We start from the raw sequence: 22,212 nt of genomic DNA on the forward strand, positions 1-22,212 counted from the left end.
CATCTGACTATTCTGAGAGTGCAGCAGTCCCCTGAGGTGTTGCAGCCTGATGGGACCTGTGTATAAATTCTTTACAAACTGCAGGTTCAATGACTGATTAACAGAACGTGCATTACAAGAAGTGAATGAACACCAAGAGAAACCAAACAATGCTGCTTGTGTGTAAAGAATCTAAAGGGAGGGGTTTTCATGGAAGCTGGCACATAGCTGGAGATGTATTTCATTTTTCAACTTTTTTTTTGCAGACATTTATGCAGGATGATCTTATGTACATCCAAAGGCCTATGGAACTTATTTAAATGTAATTTATAAAATAGTGTGCTTTCCTGGTGTTACTGCTCTCCTGTATTCTAGGGACATAAATTAGGATTTGGACAGATTTCTTTGTGTGCTGGTACCTCTCGTTCATTGCAGTTGATGATTAGTTTAGGCAGTTATTGTGAGTGGTGTTTAATTAGTGCAGCAAAGGAATAGAGACTTGTTCAAAATATTCTCATGGGGTTTCTCAGGAAGGTGTTTGCAGAGCTCAGATTGCATTTGTTTCTAGCAGGACTGAAAGAGTTCATTGACACTGAAATTACTGATTTTATTACAGATATCCCACTTAATACTGTAAATCAGTATATAATATAAAAGTATTTTGAAGATATGAACTGTTACTTGTCATTGTTTAACAGAGTACTGTGAATTAATTTGTTTGAAGAGCCCAGGCCAGAATTTCTGCTTTATTAAAGCAGTGTAGGAATAAGGCTATAGGATTCTACATCCTTCTTCACTGGAGCCATACAAAATTATTGGCAAGAATGCTAGTTATAGATATAATTTCTAAGTAAATGAGGTGTGGATTCCAGGGTTATGCATACTTTGAATTAATCGGGCGAGAAAATTAATGTGGTTTTGTGCCACATTGCATGAGTCACAGAAGAAAATTAATCTAATGTTTTTATCAGTTCAGACTCTGGCTAGTTTGGCAGCTTGTGGAGATTGAAGATTTGTGTTAGGTACCCCTAAAAAACTGCTTCAGTTTATTTCAGTTTATTTCTTAGACTGCAAAATGAAATTGCCTTACTTTCATTGCTGAACCCAACCTACAGTGTGGGGTGGCTCAGTTAACCCTGTGCTTATTTCATGAAGTTCCCAAGTAATTCAGTGTTGCCTTTTCTGCATAACAGTGCTGGGTCATGGCAAAGTGGGGAAGCACAGACCCCTGCTGTATTATCTGTCATCTCTGCTCAAGCACTTGCATTGTTCTCCGTGTAGGTAATGAATAATCTGCTTGGTGCTGACTTTGTTCTTTGGGCACTGCAAACCCCTTACTAAGGAAAGTGATTTGTGTTTAAAAGCACAAGCACTGACCTTCACTGAGGTCCAGCAAAACACTGTGAGCAGTTGCAGAGGACAGCCACTTCCTCTCTCATCTGGGAATCCTGCAAGAGCGTTTGAGATGTGACTTTCAGAATCACTGTCCACTGGCACAGCTCTGCAGACAGTGGAGTCAGTGAGAGCTTTATTCCAGTGGGAGCAGTCAAGCCTGAACTGGATGTTCTGCTTTATATGTCAAAGTTGCAGGAACGAGTTACAAGAACAAAGCTGTTTGAAATAATTCAGGATGTCGGAAATAGAGAGCGCTCAGCTTCCATCAGCCAATGATGTATAAAACCCAACAAATATGCTCAGAAACAGAATAACAAAATGCTGCCTGTGTCTGCAGTAGCATGTGTGTGCTACTCTGCTGGGAAGTGCAGAGGAAGCCAAAAAAAGAAGAAAAGAAAAGCAGTGGCAATTCCAGATTGTCAGTGTAAGTGCCACCAGCATGAAGGGCCTCTGGGAGCTGAAATCAGGCTCAAAGGGCACTCGGGGAGCATTTAAGGGCAGAGCTTGGCCATCAGCTCAGAATCTGCTGTTATTAATATGAGCTGAGGTATTTCTATGGTTGCATTTAAATAAATTGAGCAAACCTAAATGGTATTTTTACTGAAAGGAGACACCAGGAGAGAGTAAGTAATAAAAAGCAGTGTAGACTGGGCATTCACAGTGTGGTGGAGCTGCACGTGCTTTCTGGAAGGAGCAGCGGGCACTCCTCTGGTAGTGTTTTCTGTTGTGTCAGCTCTGTCTCTGAACTCGCCTGGGCTCTGTTCGTGTTCACTAACCCCAATTGTGCTCCAGGGTGTTCCTGCAGTAGCATAAAGGATGACCTCTTGTATCCAGCACCTTTTTGCATGGGTGGAGTGGAGAGCAGCTCTCCGTGAACCTTCAGCTTGTGCTTCTCCATGCTGCTTCCTCTGAACGCTCCTCTCTCTTTGACGCTGCCTAACTCTGACTCTGGCTGTCCATGGGGTTTTCCTTTGTGCTTGATCTAACCATGTGGTAGAACAATACAAATGGAACATGGTTCTGTCAAGCACCATGGAAGGCTGCATACTCCCTGCAGCATGGCATGCCTGGATACTTCTGCTGGGGCAGAAGCATCAAAAGGTGAGAGATTCCCTTTCCCTTTCCCTCTCCGCACGGTGGAACTGGTGAAGTGTTGCTAACCAGGCTCCCAGGGAGCCACAGTGATGTCTGCACAGACTTTCCACAGGGCTTGCATGCAGAATAACCATTTCTAAGTAATTAATCTGTTTAATTGCTCTCACAATGAAGGAGTCAGGCATTCTGTTGGTTGATAATATTCAAGGGTGATTCTAGCCGTACCTACAGAGATTAAAAATCACTTTTGTCTCCTTACCTTGTGCATAGTGTAAGCTGCATCTGTCTGTTTGAGCTGTCCAGTGAATCCTTAAGATGCACTTTGGATGCCATTTCTGCAACAAGACACCTGTCATTCATTGTAACTTCAGACCTGCTCTTAGTGTGCTGGCATTGCATTGTGAACAAATATAATGCAAAAAAAAAAAAAAAAAAAAAAAAAAAAAAAAAAAAACTTCAGAAGAGTCTGCAAAGAATTGTTTTTCCTCTATTGAAAATGACATGGCTGACATGGCCTGTTTGGAAACACCACTATCCAATAATTCCAGAGGGCAATGTTGAGTCAGCAAATCCAAATGGGCATTTTAGCTTTGACAGCTTAGGCAAGATCTTCAAAATACTTCTGCCTAACTCCCCCCCTACACAGAGATAATGACACCTATTCATAAAGGACTTTGAGAGTCTCATACAGAAGTTTTCTTACCTTGAAATAATTCCTTGTCTTGCAAATTTGTCACATCTCTATTGTGGAGCTGTCAAAAGAAGGACATCCAGGATTCTTAGATTTTATCTGTAGTTAACTGATAAAAATTAACACTAGCAATATGAAATTATGACCCAAAAATGCACTTCTTTTTTATTCTCTGTGAGAGATGTGATCTCGTGGTTGTATGAAGAACTTTTGAGATTCCTGGGTTTTTCATTCAAGTTTTAGACCAGCTGATGTCAATGGTCATATTTTTGGTGCCAAATTTGAGGCAGCTGGATAATTTTCTAGAATGAAGGTGTCAGGTCACTTTTGAGACAGCCTGATTTGTAGCAGAACAGATCCTCCAGAGCTCCTTTTAAATCCTTTGGACAAAGCTAAGTTTTGAAAACTGAAATCAGGTTTTCTAAACAATGCTTTAAAAGAAGAGGAGAACAAAAAGGTATTTCTCTCTGTTGCCTGATTCTCCATGTGGGTATCAGAAAGGCACAACAAATGTTTGAGCACTTGGAAATGTGATGGTTCTTTATCTCAGTGCTGCTGTTCTGTAAAATGCCACAATGTGTTTGTTTTATGATAATAAGATATCACAGTACCTGATAGTAGTGTCACATTGGTTGTGAAATAAAAATGTTATCAGAGTAACTAACAAATCAAATAACTACAACTGCCCTCAGTTACACACAGGCCTTGCTGTTGCCTTGACTACTTTTTTTACAGCAAGCTTTAATTCTTCCTCATTTGGGGAATTGCTAGAGACTCCCGGGTCTTGTTCTGTCCTGCATCTCTTCTCTGTGGCTTTCCTCGGATGATTTTATAGTGCAAAAGAAGTGTTCTGTGCCTGTGGTGGTGAGCTGTGCTTCCTGAGTCCTGTTGTGTTCTCCCAGAGCCTGGCAGTCAGGAGGAATGGATATATGTGCTTAAACAGCTCTGCAAGCAGATGGCTGCACTTCACATTGCTATCCCAGATGGGAATATCTTAATAGAGCAGCCACCTGTCCAAGTGATCTCAAGGCTCAGGTCAAATACTAAATTTTATCTAGTCTTTGGCAGGTGGTTCCTGCTGTCTCTCAGGCTAAGAGATGGCTGAGTACTTGCTGAGCACATACAGGCTGTTGATTACTTTTGACTCAGTGATTACCTGAGTAACTCTTGTTTAAAAGAAAGAAAAAGAAAAAGAAAAATAATTTTAAAAAAGAGAGAGAGAATGAACAAAGAGTGTGAGGATGATGTTTGCTCCCTTCCTCTCCTGCTGAGCTGAGAGGCCTTTCCCTGTTTCAGTGGTGGTAGCTGTGGACAGATGCCCAGGCAGCATCAACTTCTTAGAGCTGCTACAGTGTGGAAAGTTGTGTGCCTCACCATCAGGAGAGTGGGTGCCAAGTCAAAGTGTGATAAAATTCTTTATTTGTTCAGCCAGAAAGCTTGAGAGAAAACCAAACACTTATTTTTCACCCTCCAATATTATACACTGCTTTTTCTCCTTCATAAAGAATTCCACTCACCCATCCCTTTTTTCCCATGGGAAGGTGAATCTTGTATTATAAGTAAAAATTTTACTTAATAAATATTTGCCTTATGTAACTTCATGTTGTTTGTGATTATTTTTTTCAACAAAAGCTTCTACTAGGAAATTTAGTAGTGCTTCTTCAAGGGTTAAGTTGGAGATTTCCAAGACACTTTCTGATCACTGATTGTTGGTGGGTTATTCAATGTGTACTGTAATTGTAGCAGTTTTAATAAACTCTGGTTCTGACAACTGTTTGTCTTTGGTATTGTTTCCAAGGAATCATAAACAACCAAACATTCTGACTACCCAGCTTGGAATGCCTAGGACTGGAAATAAAATGTTAGATTTTTTTTTAAAAGGATAAGTGTTTAAATTATAATGGTGTGGGGGAAATCTTAGACTGTATTTTTTATAATGCTTTAAAATGCCCACTGGTTCTAATACTTTAAGTGCTGTGCTGTCAGCAAAGCTGCACTTTAGATGTATAATTTATAATAAGCACGAAAACCAGCAAAGTATTTAGCACCACTGAAGTACTAAGGTACAAAGCTGTATGTCAGTGTTCCCATAATCCAACTTGGAATGACAAAACTAAACCAAAGTGTGGCTGTGGGATCAAAGTGTTAGATTGCCTGTAGAATTGCTTGTTTTCGCTGCATCACCCTGTGGAGATAATGCATAATATAAATTAAAATAATAGTGGATATAGGAAATGTCTTTTTTCTCTCAGAAAAATAGTACGTGGTCATAAAATGGGCAGTGGTGTATTTATCAGTCAGGAAGGGGAAGCAGGTGATGAATGTCATCAAGTCTCCATAAGCAAATTTCAGCTCGGGTTTAAGTTTTTGTTGATGTTTTTGAGTTCTTAAAACATTTGTGCAGCTCCTCTCTCTGAGAAAGCCTTGTAATTGACTTTTAAAAATTCAGAAAACTTGAAAAATGCTTCTTGGTAATTACAATCCCTGGGCCTTGCACAGGGCTCCTGCAGTGGTTCTGGTGCTTCCATTATGAAATACGAAGTGAGTGGGCAGGAATTGCATGGTGGGGGTTTGGCAGCACTTTGCTTACATGCACGTTTATTAATCCTCCTGGTTCCTTGAAACACCGAGATCGAGTTTCCAACCTGCTGCTATTAAACGAGAAAAACCAAACCTGAAAAGGACAGATTAGTTCACTGAGCCTAATTGGAAAAGCATTTCATTAGAATGGGTCAAAAACCCAGTCAAAGAGGTCTGGCAATCACGGTGTAATGGTACATCAGGGAGTGCTTCTCACTAAGTATGCTCTACCCATTCCTTAATTAAAATGAAAATGATTTAAACTGCTATTACTTTCCTTTGCTGTTTGTTTAACATAGTTAATAAAGATATCTAATTGTTGGAAAGTTGACAAGGTTGTCTAATAAAAGATTGCTCTGAAAAACAGCTCTAATAGCTGAGGTCTGAACATTTGGGACTTTAAAATGATATCTTTAAAAGTCTTTTGTCATTTGAATTCTTTCATGAGATGCCTTTTCCTTGTTGCTGGACTAAATTCCAAATGGGAAAAAATGTGACTTTGCTGGAAAATACCTTAACAGGTAGGCTTGTTAGACAAGGAATTAGTCTGTTAAGGGGAGAGTGAAAAACCAGGGACAAGTCTTGGGAGTAATTTTAAAAATTGCTGAGCACCAGTCCTTGGCAAGTATTAGAAATGTGTTCAGGAGTTGGGGGATGACAGGAGGCAATGCTGAGGATGGATTCCATGGTACCTCTGGTCACTGCAGTTATCAACAACTGTTTGCTGGAATATATTTTCCTTTTATTGCAGGGTCAGAGGATTACAGGAGTAAATTCACTGGGAAGTGCTTCATGGACCTTGTCTGCCCCGAGAAGTGTCGCTGCGAGGGGACAGTCGTGGACTGCTCCAACCAAAAACTCACCCGGCTGCCCACTCACCTCCCTGAATACACCACTGACCTGTAAGTGTGCCCCTGACAGGGGTGTTCCACTGCACTTGTCGGCTCCTCTAATTTTTAAAGGCTGTAAAAGGGACTCAGATAATTAAAGGCACTTCCTATTTTTATCCCTGTGTGAAAATGGGAAAGTTAATTTTATTTCAGAGTTTCACCCCACTCTCATTTCCTTAGCATTTATGCCAGCTGTGGGGCAAGGAAGAAGCCACAGCCCCGTGCACCAGCCCTGTGTCCTCCTTCAATGCTGGCCAGGCCCAAGCTGTGTCCTTCCTGTCCAATCTACCCTGGAGTCCTCTGCCTTTGCACCTGGTCATTTTTATTTAAGAAATGGTTTTAACCATGTGAGTGGATCTGTGACAGGAGCTCATTCCATCTCAGCATTGCCTGCTACTTGGGGGGAACCGGTTTTATTGAACTAATGTAACTTCAAGACATTTGAACATGAGAAAACATTTTTATTGCTTAGCAACTGAAGATTCTGGTTCTTTTCTTGTGTTAGTAGCCCCTTCAAACAGAATTTTCTTTTTTTCGTGTTAGTGTTGTATTTATTGTACTTATTTTATTTAAAACCCCATAAAAAATATTGATCTGAAGTCAAGAAAAAGCATGAGATATCCAGAAACACAGCAAAGACTCTACATAGCAAAATGGAGCTATGTGCAATCTAAGAATGAATTTTACATCCCAAGCCTGCCAAGACAGTGGCCTTCACATTCATTTTGAAGATCAGCAGACTTTTATAGGAAAGGACCTGAAATCAGAGCCCTTGTGGTTACATGGACCACATCTCCAATTGCATGTAGCAGAATGCACCACAGAGGTTCAGTCATGCACAGGTTTGTGTGTAACAGAGTAGCTCAATAATTCCTTATCCCGTGCATTGGGAGATGAAGGGGCTCTGACACTGTCCTCTGGCATGACACTCTTTAGGGCATCCTAATCTTTCACTATAGATAGTCTTCTATGTCCTTTTTCCTTCAAAGCTAAACTCTTTTACCTGTAGGAGTCTGGGGGAGATGGCAGAGAGTGCCTTGCTTAACAAAGGTCATGGTTCTCTGTGTGGCAGCCCTGAATGTCACAGGGATGTATCTGCAGACATCTGTGAAGCATTAAATATCTCTTCCTTTGTTCCTCTCAGGCGTCTGAATGACAATGATATTTCTGTTTTGGAAGCTGTTGGACTCTTCAAGAAATTGCCCAACCTCAGGAAAATGTAAGTCTGAGTTTCTTGTTGGAATACATGCAACCTTGGATTGGAAGGAAGGAGGGAGGGATGAGTTTTATATAGTTTAGTACTGCAGTAGTAGAAATCACTTTTTTAATGTGAGTTTAATGAAACTGAAGGAGTTCCCTGTTGGATGGACAGGCACAGTTAAACCACACTGACAGATGAAGACCCCTAGGCTGACATTTCAGTGGGTTTTTAAGGCTACATTTCTTAGTCTTTCACTCACAGAGACTGACAGGAATTATGTCCCAGAGTTTATTCCACTGTATGCTTATTGTTGGAGATGATTATGACATTTAGCATTTTGGTTTTGTCTCTCAAATTTATTGTGTGCTTCCAGCTGTGGTGTGGTTGTTTCAGATAGTCAAAGGAAAATAATATTATGAGATATGGACAATGGCAGCTTCTGGTGATCATTATTGGTTTAGAGAGGAGAATAAATTAGTAAACATATAGATCAGTCATTCAAATATAGCTCTATAATTCTGCTGACAGTCCTGGCACACTGCATTGTATATATTTAATACGAGCAGTGTTTTGGAAAGAGAATAATATGTCAGATACCTGCTGGTAGTGTTCAAAATGGATCCTTCTGAAGTTATTTAAAGTTCTAACCCTATGGACCCATTGCTAATGTCTCATTTAACTGTTTGCTTTTAGTAAGGTTTTATTGTCTGGATCAAGCTAATTTAGGGAACCCAACCAAACCAGGAAATTTGTTCTGCATTCTTTTCTCGTGGTTTCTGCCATCTGGAGCTTCCTGGCCATTTGAATCCTGTGACATCTCAGGGGCTTTGGAGGCAACTGTAGTGGGATTCTTTTTATTTCTGCAAGAGTTTCAGATGCAGCACTGCAGGCTTGGGGTGGGGTTGTATTTGTGTAAGTACAGCCTGTCAGGCTTGGGGAACTAATCACAAACATTTGCCTCATGTTTTATGAATGATCAATAATTTGTAGCTACAGTGCACTCAGAAAATGATGTTGACATTGTTAAGTGCTCTGTTCCCTGTGTAAGTAGATAGTAAACAGGAATGAAAAATGCATGCTATATAAGTGTGTGCAGAAGCTAGAAAGCATCTGTCCTCATCAAACCTTCAGGATTTATGTTTTGAAAATTGGAATAATTTGTTTTCACTTAAAACTTACTGTAGGGAAGTACAGTGCTGTCCCTCCTGTCCTCATCTATCAGAGGGAGGGATGCCTCGACAGGGGCTGTATTTGGGTACAAATACAGCATGAAGCCATTGTGAGAGTATTTTTAAGAGTTTGTTTCTTGTGAAACAAAAGATTCTTTTATCTGTCCTTGGTAGCTGCTGAGATCAGAGGTGTGCAGGAGCCAGTCAAACTCATGGCAAAAAGAAGCTGCACCCTACAAAGTGTCTCTTGCTGGGTTTTAGTGGCAGCCTCCAAGCAGAGGCTCTTCAGGAAATCCTTGTAGCTGAGCTCATTTCTTTTGTTCTACCTGATGCTCTGAAGAAGTTTCTTCATTTTAATTACAGGGATTTTCTGAAAACAGTGTTTTTTCATATGGGGAGACCAACATTTCAACCACAACTTTACTCAGTGGCCTGATCCCTAGAAAGCCAGATTGAACTTCTTTTCCTGTTTCTTCCATTTTGTGAAAAGAAGGGGTTACCAAGAAGAAACAAGCAAACAAACACCTCTTTCCTTCCAGTTATTATTTGACCTTTACTAGGCATAATAATAATAATAATAATAATAATAATAATAATAATAATAATAGCCTTCTTCTAATGAAAGGCCCCTCTCCACCAAGCAAGAAGGGAGATGTGGGGAGTGCCTCAGATGGGATTGCTGCTGCTCATGGTCCTAAAGCAGCAGCTCTGTGTGGCAGGAGTGTCAGGCACAGGGTCTGCACTGCTGCTGTTAAATCAGAGAGGAAGAACATTGATCAAATCCCCATTTTTTAGTGTGTATAGGGGACAAGAAACCTAACTATTATTTGATTGACAGTATTGACTCTGTCTCATCATGTATTCCTTGTCTGCTTAAGTGTTAAAGGCAAACAGCAGGTGGAGGAATCTGTCTGGAAATTGAATTTTTTCCTAGGCTTAGGAAAACAGCTCAGAGCTATGCAGTGGAAGGGCATTAGCCTAAATAATATATTTTTTTTCTTTATTTTTTCTCTGAAATACTCTTTTTTTCCAAAATGAATCTGAATATCTGTAATATGGATATCTGAAGGGTATTTGAATGCTTGTCCTCTGGTTGTCTTTCACTTGAGTTTAGGACTACTGACGGATCCATGCCAAGGAACTTGGGAAATAAACTTCATTTCAGAGAGCCATGGTTCCACTGTGGCTGGTAAAGCTCCAGCAGAATTCCATAAAAAGTCAAAATGATGGGAAAAAAGGGAAGTGTCAGACCACCTTTGCAATAGGTGGTAGCACCAACCCCACCTCTAATATGCAATTAGCTGTTGTGGTGTAATTTGTCTGTAAATAGTCCTCCAAAGCTGAACCTTATTGTATGATGTGTCAGCCTAGGATTTAATACATTTTAATGCAAAACAAAATTGAATTCTTGATATAGAAATCTAAAGGTCAGAGATACATAATGCAATGTGATGCTACATTTTACTTAGGAATGAAATAGCTAAGACTACCCTGCTGGTTTTTAAAAGGTTAACATATCTGAATGTGCCTTTTTAAAAAAATCAACTTCAATAATTAGCTGCAGAATTACATATATGGATACCTAATGTGATTTTCATAACATAAATATTAATTTTCTTTGTGTTTAATGTTTTTTATAGTAGAATGAAAAGATTGGTGTAGATTCTTCTGGACAGGACAAATCCAGTCCAGAAGTAATTTCCAGGGTTCTCCAGTGACCTCTGTTTTGCTTTCATTGTGTTTTGACTGTATGGCCTTACCTGATCTTGCATCGGGCTGAAGTCCCACCCCACTGACTTCAGCCTCCAAGGACTGTGTTGCTGATATTTTGCAGTGGTTAGCAAAGAGCACTTTGAATCTGCCTGGAGTGCAGGAGAAATACAAGGATGCATTTCTGAGCTCTTTAGGAGTGGGAGCAGCTCCAGGACTTGGACTTTTGGGGGTATCCTAAAAAGGCTCCAGGACCTGCTGCCCTCCAGCCATGGGAGCTGGAATCTGCTGCCTTTCACAGGGAATTATGCTTCCAGTGGGAAATCTTCTCACTCAACACATCAAGGTCTCGTGTCAGGCATGGAGAGGGGAGACCTCCCTGTTCGCGGAGGTGAAGTTTTGACTTTTGTGGAAGGGAGCAGTTAATTTCTTGCAGGAACTACCAAATTCAGCATGAAGCGAGCTCTGGGAGCACCAGCAGTCCCTGGCAATACCTCAGTTGTTAATTAGAGAAAAAACCTTCCAGTGCCTGGGGACTCCCATGGCAATGGGAGCCTGGAGGGGTCTCCTGGCCATGACAGGTTCCGTGTCCAAACCCCCCAGGTATCTGACTCAGAGGGAGCACAGAGATACCCTTGCTTGCTGAAATGGGACCCACAGGCAGAGGCTGTAGCCTCCAGATGCCATCCCTAGAGCTTGCCCACTCCCCTGGTGCCTCCAGGAATTCAGTGGCCATTCCCACTGAGGTCCCAGCAGCTGTTTCTCTAGGGAAAGAAATCAGCAATGAGCTCACATTCAAAACAGAAAGGTGAACTACCATACTTCATGCACTGCTGGGGAGAAAGGGGACTGATCTCTTCTCTTGAGAACAAGAGTAATGAAAAATGTTTACCTCAAAACCTGAAAGGGTCATCTAACAGTTCATTCAGTTAAATCTTGCCAAAGTTACAAAGTGACATATAATATGGTCTTTATTAGAAGAAATGTCAGGCTTTCTTGCCAATAGCTGGTACTGCCAACCCACCTCCAGCATGTAATTGCCTTTGGAGGCTTAATTTGACTGTAAGTATTTCTGCTAAATTGAGCTGTATGGAGTGTCAGACCAGGATCTGAACATTTTGCATGTGAAATAAAATTGAATCATGATAAAGTTTGTGGACTAGAGGTCAGTTTCAAAACCAGGATATCAGGTTTCTGGGAGAGGCAGAAGTAGTTTGTGCCCTTGCAAACAGCTGTTACCTGTTGTTCCTTCCCCTAAGCATGAATATTGCCATGGCAAATGCAGTCATCTGTCACTTGTTACACAGAAACAGATTTATTTTCTGGAAATGGGGTTGAGGAGTGTGTTGTGCTTTGTGGCATTTGGGCTCAGTGTGGTTTTTACAGGGAGGCCATCAGTCTGCTCTGCTGGATGAGTGCAGGAGTGTCACTGGGTGCAATTCACTGTCTGTCTGGAGTATTTAAGACTTTCAGTGCCGTGCAGCTCCTGAAGACAGCTCACACATCAAACCCAGCCAGACTATTGGTAAAGGCTGTAAAAACCCTCTCAGCATCCTCCAGAGAGGAATGCAGCAGCACTGGGCTTTTCCTCCTGACACATGCTTAAGGATTCCAAACACATCTCCAGCAGACAGAAATATTCTAGGGAAACCCCACTCAGAGCAGGCTGGTTTTGTGATAAAACTGCAGGGTTGGAGGTGAGACCAAGCAGATCCCTCGTGGTTGGGCTTGGCTCAGGGGTTTTCCAGATGGGAAGGTGTGTCAGTAACTCAGCAGAGGGGAGCTGGAATGCTGACATTGCCCCAGCAGGTACAGCAGGGTGAAGGCTTCTGTTAAGTCTGAATAGAATCTAGCTTGCTCTTAAAGTTATGAGATCGACAGAAATAATATTATTATAAACTTCAGCCATAAAGTAAATAAGATGTGACTGAAAAGTGAGCTGTGTGAACAATGTCACCTTGATAGCTTCTTGATCTCTTTCATTTCCTATTCACAGCCCCCCATAAAGCAGACCCAGGCTTTCTGAAAATTTATTTTGACCTCTTGCCCAAAATAAAAGTCTGGAAATAGGATTAAATGTTATCACCAGGGTAAATCAGGAAGTCCTTATGGAATAAGCCTTCAGGAGTTACCAGACTGAGGTCAGGCTGGCTCCCATTTGGGTCCTGACAGAGGACATAAGAGTCTCAAAACTCAGTTTCTTTTCCACTGCCTTCCAGAATTTGAAGAAGAATTTCTGGCAGAAGCTCAGTGTTGCAAGAGGATGGGGCTTTTCTATAGTGGGAGTTTGCTATAAACTGTCAGTAGGCTTTTTCTGATAAAAAAATTCCTTGTCAAGTGTGATGATCACATATAAAAGAATCTTTTAGAGCTGGGAAGGATGGAGTTAGAGGTCTCAGAGTTGCAGACCAGGCAAAAGGTTACAGTGCTTTCATTTTTTAAGCTTTATACCAGCTGATTATTTTTCCTGGTAACTCTAGACTGAAAACTATGCAATTTCTCATGTTTATTATTCTAGCTGTTCAGACTTTAAGAAGAAACTTTTTTTTGTTGCATTCTGATATGGGAAATGCTAATTCAGGAAGACAAAAAAAAAAATCCAGGTTGGCAGAACATCTGCTTTGACAATACTCCAGGCAGGATTGCAGGACTGTAAAATCTTTACCTATTTATTACTGCAGAGCTTCTCTTTTCTCTGCCTTGCAACTTTGATTTCAACATAATCCTGGATTTTCAAATCTTTTGCATGGGAAAGGAATTTATAATTGGCTTCTTCTGAGACTGCTGGCATATTTATGAGTAATTCTGTCTTGCTGAAAAGATCAGGCATTATTAACTCAAATGAGCAGAGTTACCTATCTGCTGAAGTCCTTTGGCAGCAATTAAAATTCTGATGTTAGCACTGTATAAAGGTGCCAATTCCTTTGCAGACGGTGGCCAGCTTTTTTCTCCAATATTTGCTCTTTCCTGCCTTCAGTATCTAATAGACCATTAGAATTACCCCCATGTTTTAATACATGTACCTAAATATCTTTTATATGGTAAAAAGTAACTAATAAACTTTATAACTACAAATGTAGGTCAGTTTGCAATCTGCAAAGTCTTTGTCTATTATAGCAACTCACCCTCCCTTCCCACCACAAATATTTACTTATTTATTCTGTGCAAATATGCATCGTGGCATGATCTTTACCAGGAGGGGCATCTTTGGGAGCATTTATTTATGCCAGCATTCAAAAGAGATGCTGAGCTATAAACATTTCCACTAGAGAAATAGCTGAGCCCCAGAATTAAATGCATATGTCAGAATATCCTCCCTTGACTTGCTTTGACACTGAACATAAACTCTTCATGTGAGCGTTAGCACAAAGCACTAAACTTCTGGAAAGAGAAATCTGCCTGTAAGTATTTCTAGATGTTTTTATGTTATTTTTGGCCGATTGCTGGCGTGCTCCTATTCTTTCTGATCACAAGAAAGCACAAGAGGTGAGGGGCCACATGCTGTAGGGCCCACTCTCTGACAGTTGTTCAGCAGACATAAACCAGTGTACTCCAGTTTCCCACATGAAACATATTTCCAAGGCTCTTTTTTTTTTTTTTTTTATTAAGTGATGACTTCTGAAAAGAGCAAGACCCACGTTATTTCTATCTGAGGCCAAGCTGTCCTCTTTCCATGTCTTCTGTCAACTTTTATCCCAGTAAGATTGCCAGCTCTTCTGAGCAGAGTAGCCCAGGTGTTAATCTGATACCTTGTCATTTGTTTTATATCACCTGGAATTGGATTTTGAAACTATTACTCATGCTGTGTCTGTACTGGGATCATTTCTGGAATAATGTGCTATTCTGCATGAGTAATGGTGTTGGAATTTAGCATCTTCTTGGGAGCAAGAATATATCTTGTACTTTCTCCTTTTTGTTGTAGATAGTAAAACAAAGACCAATGTTTCCTGTCATAGACTTCAACAAATAGAATTATTCATCATGATCTATACAGGACATCATGGGAGATATTTGAAGGACTCAGGCTCAAAGTTTTAATGTGCTTACGACCTTCTATATAAATGTTTTAAATAATTAAATGCCATTTATTTTTATGCCTCTCTGATGGCACTTTTATCATTCAGAAATTGTCTGTTCATGGGGGTTTTCACAAATATGAAATATTCAAAAGATTAATTTTGCATTTCAGGAGAACTTCATTTGACTTTGTAGATCAAAGTTTTCTAATAGGGATCTATAAGCAAACATCTTGAGACTTTATAGGCAGAGTAAATATTTAGAAAATAATGCTGTGTATTGCAGTGGCTGTGAATTGAGAATTAAGGGATACTTGTTTCATTTTGAGTGGTTTTTTTTATTTAAGTGTACGTACTAAAGTTGGTATCAGATACATGGTACAGTGAATAAAAATGGTCCATATTTCAATTTGTGACACCATTTCAGAGGCAGTAACATTAACTGACTCTTGCCAGATGAGCACCCACACCCAAGCATTGTCCATAACTTCATGGACATGAATCAGATGCTGGAAACTCCCACTTACTGTTTCCAGAGACATGGATAAGAAAGAACTACAAGAGGTATTAAAAGCTGGTAGCTGCATTAATTTAAATTATCTTGATATAGCTGAAATAATTGTGGTTTTGATGAGTGCAAGGGGGCTATTTGTGAGAACAGTAGGAATACCTTTGAATTTCTCCTTGCTGAATGAATAGATAGGTCTCTCTAAATAACCACTAAAAGGAACAAATTCTTCCCATCTCCCCCCCCCCCCCCCCAAGTGGATGTTTGGAATAAAACACTGCTGATTTTCTTATTGTCACTGGGTGTGTCCTTCCAGAAATCTGAGCAACAACAAGATCAAGGAGATCCGGGAGGGCGCGTTCGACGGAGCCTCGGGAGTGCAGGAGCTGATCCTGACAGAGAACCAGCTGGAATCCGTGCATGGACGGATGTTCAGGGGCCTCACAGGCCTGAAGACCCTGTAAGTGAGAGCCCTGCCTTTGTTCCCCTCTGAGCAGGGTGGGAGTGCTCAGGTTCAGCAGTGCCTGCTAAAATATCTGTTATTACCCAGCCAGTGCTACTGCTGGGCCTTGAGCGTTTCAATCTGTCTCTACTCCTGGGCAGGTTTGAGATTTATGTGCTACTTCTGTAAAATGGACAGATTTTCACAGGACTGACATGATGGGGAACCTGTCATGTGTCAAATTTGTGCACTTCCAGTCATTTAATGCTTTTATTATTTTGTTATTTCCTGTGGAAACAAGACATTCAGGAACATGTTTGCTGTCTCTTTGTCCATCCTCCCACTGTTGCTCCACCCAAATTGGAGCTGTGCTGTAGAAAGAAAGCACTTGACTAGGTGGGGCTGTCAAGAAATAGACTCTAGGAATCAAAATACAATTAAAGTCTGCAATTTATTCATTAGCAAAAATACTACTTATGTTGCAAGGTATCATGAAACAATTAGTACAGTCCTTACTCAAGTGTAAAAAGAAATTCAAGTTTCATTTCAAGGACTTTGTTCTGTAATGGCAAATATGGAACTTTTGCTGTTCCATTAAATTTTTTTGTAGTAACAGCCATCTGTTCTTCAATTTAATGTATGCACTTTACTAAGGGATTTGAAAATACTGCCCATAGATATTAAATTAATTTCTATACTGTAAAGCAGCCTGTGGCAGTGCTCCTAAACAAAATTCAGCATTTTTTAATAAAAAGATGCTTAACATTCAAGCTATCCTGCTGACCTGACCTACATTTCCCCCAGCTGATAAAGCAGTCTAAATATACACAGCTTGATATGAGGATTTGTGAGTCTAAGTTTTTTTCAGGAAGGGCACACAGTGCGTGGTGAACCCTGATATGAAACCAAAGGGTTTGGCTTGAGGGACATACATTGCTAGCCATTAATTGACTGACTTTCAGCATTAGAATAGTAATCTTTTGCAAAGGGGCTGCATTTGTCAGGGTCATGGTCCAGCTTTTAAAAGACTGTATGTTTCTGCAATGTTAGAAATCTCTGTGCAGGATATATTGGCATTCAAATTCATCCATCCCATCTTGCAGTTCTGCTGCCTGATACGTTCCATACAGGGCAGGAGAAATGTTTCCTGCTGCTGCTAAGCCACTAAGGGCCTTGTTCTCTCATTTAATACCTGTTCATTTTAGAGTTTGTGCTCTTGACCTGGCAAAAGTGTGTCTCTGTGCCCTGTGGGTCTTTCCTGACACAGTTTCACCCCAGCTGCAATCCCAAAATTACAGAGACCGTGGTGCCTCTGGTGATAACTGCACAGAGACCAGTGATGCAAAAGCAGCACAGTGTTTAGCCTCAAACAGGCAATGTCTGTGATGACACTGTCAATGTTTTCCCAGCCATATCTAAACTATCCCTGGTGATTTTCAGGTAGCATTGATGTAGCATTTCAATGCCCAGCCAGCAGATACCAATCTGAGATTTAAATTCAGACTCCTAAGGGAGTCTGAATTTCCATTGCATGAATTTGATACCCAGGAGTTAACCCTCCTCAGTTTGGAGGATCAATTCACTGCAACAGCAGCAGGAGCTGCATGTATTTTGTGGATCTTTTAATTACTGAATGATTTTTCACCTAAGTAGGAATATCAAAACAGTGCAGTGATGTTTACAGACCCAGATATTGATTGGCATGCAGACTAACAAATACACATGAGCCTTTTTTGCAATGGAGTGAAACAAGATCCTCCAGTCTTTCAGATTAATTGGTCTTTATTGTTGAGTTCATTGTTACCATAACAACTCAGAGAGATGTATCTTCCAAAACACAGCACTGATTCATCTAGTACAAGCACCAAGCAAAGACCATTTTATAGAATGATTACTGGGTTTTGTCTTCACAATTAATGATGATAATGACATTCCAGAGCCTGTGCCAGCTCTGGAAATCTTTCCTAAGATATTCCTTGATTTTTAATGAGGATATGGTTTCCTTCCATACTGTTGCAGTGTGGATTACAAAAAAACATCCAGGATATGAGAAGTAATGCAGACAGTGTTGTTATTGTCACACACTTCTGGAAGTCTTTTTCAAACGATCTCTGAAATACATCTCAGCTTACTCTCAGATATTTATTAAATTGAGCCTTTAGTTTTTATTTCAGGTTTGTCACTAGTAATAATTTTAATTGCATATTGCTTTTCGATGTGCAGCTCCCATCAGCCTCTAATGTTGAGTGGAAGAGATGCATTTTAAATTCACAAGACCATGTTTATGTGAATCTAACCCTCCTCTAGCTGTGTTCTACTTCAGCAATCAGTAAAAACAGAATGATTTCCAAAGCATCTCTTGATGCCCTTGGTAAAGCACCTCCCATCCTGAAATTACAGCCCTTCCCAGTGGTTCCTAATTCCCTGTTTTGATCCTTGTAGGATGCTGAGGAGCAACTCCATCAGCTGTATAAACAATGACACCTTTGCTGGCCTGAGCTCAGTGAGGCTCCTGTCTCTGTATGACAATCACATCAGCACCATCACCCCTGGAGCCTTCAGCACACTGGTCTCTTTGTCTACAATGTAAGTTATCTTTTTATGGGATGAACGTGTCATGGTGCTGTTCTTCTGTGCTTTCCTTGTAAAAAAGACAACATTTCAGTTTATATGGAAAATGTCATCTAGACAAAGAAAACTCTATCCTACTGAAATCACAGGTTTGGAGGATACAAGGTGTGATTTAAAAAAAAAAAATTGAATAGTTTCAGCTGGAGTGGCTGAAAACACTTGGAGGTTGCCAGCCTCAGGCAGGATGACTGTGTTTTGCTGTGTCAGAGCCCAGTGCAACGTGCAGGAGAAGGTCATGTAAAACAATTTCTGCAGATTCAAAGACTGTAGCTTATCACACACTCAGCTCCCTGAAGCTGCTTTAGTGCCAGTAGAGTCTCATTTTGTAAGAACAGCTTTCTTGGATTTCAGTTAAATTAGTTAAACATCAGAAGTCTACTAGCTAATTCTTAGATTTTCAGAGCATCTGAAGAAGACAAAATAGTCAAGTCTTACTGAAAGTGAATTTGACAATCCCAACCTAAGCTTTATTTTAATTCTCTTACACTTCTCAGTCATTCTTTGAAATATTTCCCATGCTTCTTAAACACTTTTAAATGGTTTTCTAGTGTGTCCATTTTAATAAAGTACAGACTGATAAATATGGAAAGAAAGTCTGCCTTTTGTTCCCAGCTGTGAGAGGGGACCCTGGTGTTGCTGTTAATGGAAATTGTCTGTCTTGAAAATACAGCCTAATTGTTCAGTCAAAATAAACTCTCAATCCTATTGCATTTCAGGATTGAAAAACATTCTTCATCATGTTTGGGCAAAGAAGGAAGTGTTGAATCTCAGCTGTTTTGTTGCTGACACTTTCCCTTTGCTGTGGCAACTTTTCATCAGCAAATCAGTTATCATTTTGGCATTAGCTCCGTGCAGCATAAGGAACACAGAATTTTCTTTCCTTTTACATTGTGTAGTCCCAAGAATCTCCTTGAAATTGATGGACAAAGAGAGAAACACAAGCAGATTATTTTTATTGACTGTTTTCAAATCTCTGGTCAAAGCAAGTGGCACTTGCTGGAAGCTTGTTGTCACTGTGCTGCAGGCAGTGCCTGCCTGCTCCTCTCTCTTGTCTCCGTGGCTCCCTTTGTACAGGGACTCTGAATCAGTCTAAGAAGCCCCTACCTTGCTTTCATAGAATTGTCCTTGTCATATTTTGTTAGAAAATAGCCCATTTTCTTTTTTCATCTGTGGAAAAAGATTGTTGCACTTTCTAGCAAGAGCAATTAAAGCTGCTGCTGATTAGAATGCGTTGCTTTGGCACTGATTTATAATCCTGTTGGTTCCTAGTTGTGTCTTGGTGGAAGAGCTTGTTCTTTGACACATTTTCATTCTGTGTTTGCTCTACAGGCAGAAAAGGTGTGGTTTTGACTTCTTTAGTCCCTGGGTTGAGGCCATGGTGATTTTTGCCATATAAATGCAGAATTCAGCTTTGCTCATTTCACGGCAGCACTCTGTTGTAGGTGGATTTATTGGATGACAAAAACCACTGAAGTTAGATGGTGTGACTGCTCTCCCTGTCCAGCCCACACTTGGGGAGCTAATCGGGTATTGTAACGCCTTACTTTTACATCTATCAATGGGAGACAAAAATTAATGCAGTGTTCCATTTCCATTTTTATATTGGCATATTTACAGCACTAAAGAACATTGCTCCTTTTGTTCTTACACTTTGTAAGTCAGTCTTGTTGATATTCTCAAAACATGGACAGCTCTGGAAATAATACCCTATCTAATGATTTTCAATAGAGGAAGAACATCTATTTTGTAGAAAAAATAGCAATTTTTATTTTGTTGTTGTTCAAACTAGGCACTGTAGCATCTTAACTTGAAGTGCACTTGCAGTTCTTCACACGGAGAATTCAGTCATGTCTTTTAGTCCTTGCACAGACATTTGCAAGCAGAACTGCTTTTCTGTGGATTATTATTAAAATACCTGCGTGAAGCTAATGCCAGAATGACATATAGCTATTCTTGTATAAACTGAACCTGAATTCCAGAATATATTTTCGATCTAATTTCAAAAACATCCACATGTGTTCCAGCATGTTTTTCTAACAGGTCACTAGAATCAATTTAAATAGTTAATATTCTATGACTTCTTTGTAATTTTGAAGAGGCACTTGTGGTAGGATATGCATATTTCATTCCTCAAGACTTCTATTTCCCCTTGATTTTTAAAATATGTCTATGTCCTTGAGTAAACACTTCTGAATTTAATGGTAGTAGAAAATCTCTGCTAAAAGTTTGATTGCTGTATTTCTGTCTGAGTGGGTAAATCACTGTTGTATGTGTAGGAACTCTGATTATCAATGATGAGTTTTCACATCAATTTTTCTACCCAACATTACTGTTTCTGATTTGAGAACTCCACTTGAATAGTCAGTTTCCTCAGTAAGGCTTTGACATATAATTAGCCTTTCCAGACTTTCAATTCCATTTCAAGTCCAGTAGGAAATCTCTTTATCCATGTGATAGTTTAAGGAGAGACTTCATCTTACATTTCTATCAAAAGCTGCATCACAGTTTTGCTGTGGAAAGAGCATGTATGTAGGGACATGTGTGAACTTGATACTGCATTAAAGCTAAAAATCCCTGCTCTGCAGTTGGAAAAGGATAAAATCTAGATGTTGCTAAAGTGGCAGAAGGATGTGTGGAATTACTGACAAGATAAATTTGTCCTTTTTTTTGCCTGGAGTGATTTGAATTTCTAAATGGGAGATTTGTTTATTTGTTAATTTTATCTGTAACAATGTATTTCTTTCTTACTTCCTAAGAAAAAGCATAATCCAACTTCTAAAGAGTCCAAAAAATTTACATCATATGTTAACCTGTGTTTGCTAAGAAGAAAAGGAGGCTTTGTGGATAGTTACATTAAGCCAAAACAATCTCTCCTCTCTAGACAGGGATAATTTCTATTTTTTGGTATGGAGCATTTTGTAGATGGAATGCTTGTGAAAGTTTTTGATCTGTCTTGGTAAGATGCTCTCTAGATGTACAAAATGTCCTTTACCTCCAGAGCTGCTGGTTTTCCAGAAACCTGATTATACACACCTGCTGTTTGTTCCCAGTTGTAGATGATTTAATTCTGAGGTTTTGTGTCATGGAAGCAGTTCTGTGAATATGATCTCACTCTCTTCCATCAGTGGAACAAATGGCCTTTGAAGCGCTGGCTCACTCGGCGTCGGCGGTTTAGACATTTGGTTCAGGCACTCTGCTCATGCCAAAGTGTATCAGTGTGGAAAATATACAAAGCATCCTGCATGTGGTCCCATTATGGATTAAAGAAAATGGAAAACAATTCAGAAGGAAAGCAGCTAGAATTAGAGTATTGCTTTCAGTGCTTTTTTGCACCTTCTGTATGAAAGCTCTTGTGTAACCTGTTGGTTTTCTCACCTTTCTGCAGCGTTTGAATCTTAGTTTGAAGCAGGTGGAGTGTTTTTATAACATTATGCTGAGTTTTCTGCTCTCCACAGTTCTCCTTTCTCCACAATGTCCATAAGCCTGTGTTAAATCCACATGGGATTAACCCCAGAGCTGCAGGGCAGAGCAGTGATTGAAGTAGGCTGTGCTGCAGTGCTGAGAGCAGCTGTAAATCATATTGTGGCTGTGTGATTTTGGCCTAGAACCTACAGAATTTAGCAGTTGCTTGGGATTTGCTTTCTAACTGCCCCACCTCAATTGTGCCACATGTTTTTGTCTTCAGAACTATTGTTTTCTGAAGGAATTGTTTGGCTGAAGTCCTAATGTGATTTTGACTGCCTATTTAGGTTTGTGAAAGCATCTTGAAAATGAAGATTTAGAAACTACTTCAGCTACTACACCTGCACTTGAAGTGCCTGTTTTTGCCTTCAAATTTCTTGTCTTAAAAGATATGCTATGATTTAAAGAAATTTCATTATCGTATTTCTTTCTGTGCTACCAAA

At 40.0% G+C, this 22,212-nt stretch overlaps 1 protein-coding gene across 2 annotated transcripts in view; it reads left to right on the forward strand.

Annotated features, from left to right (window-relative positions):
* SLIT3 (slit guidance ligand 3) overlaps positions 1-22,212 on the forward strand; it is a 472,224-nt gene that overhangs the window by 352,975 nt on the left and 97,037 nt on the right. For both annotated transcript variants that reach the window (XM_053956603.1, XM_053956604.1), the window contains exons 15-18: positions 6,492-6,642; positions 7,775-7,849; positions 15,551-15,694; positions 18,119-18,262. In XM_053956603.1, coding sequence (XP_053812578.1) covers positions 6,492-6,642; positions 7,775-7,849; positions 15,551-15,694; positions 18,119-18,262 — 514 coding nt within the window. The remainder of the gene's footprint in view (positions 1-6,491; positions 6,643-7,774; positions 7,850-15,550; positions 15,695-18,118; positions 18,263-22,212) is intronic.

Source organism: Vidua chalybeata, chromosome 15 (assembly GCF_026979565.1).
Source record: "Vidua chalybeata isolate OUT-0048 chromosome 15, bVidCha1 merged haplotype, whole genome shotgun sequence".
NCBI lineage: Eukaryota > Metazoa > Chordata > Aves > Passeriformes > Viduidae > Vidua > Vidua chalybeata.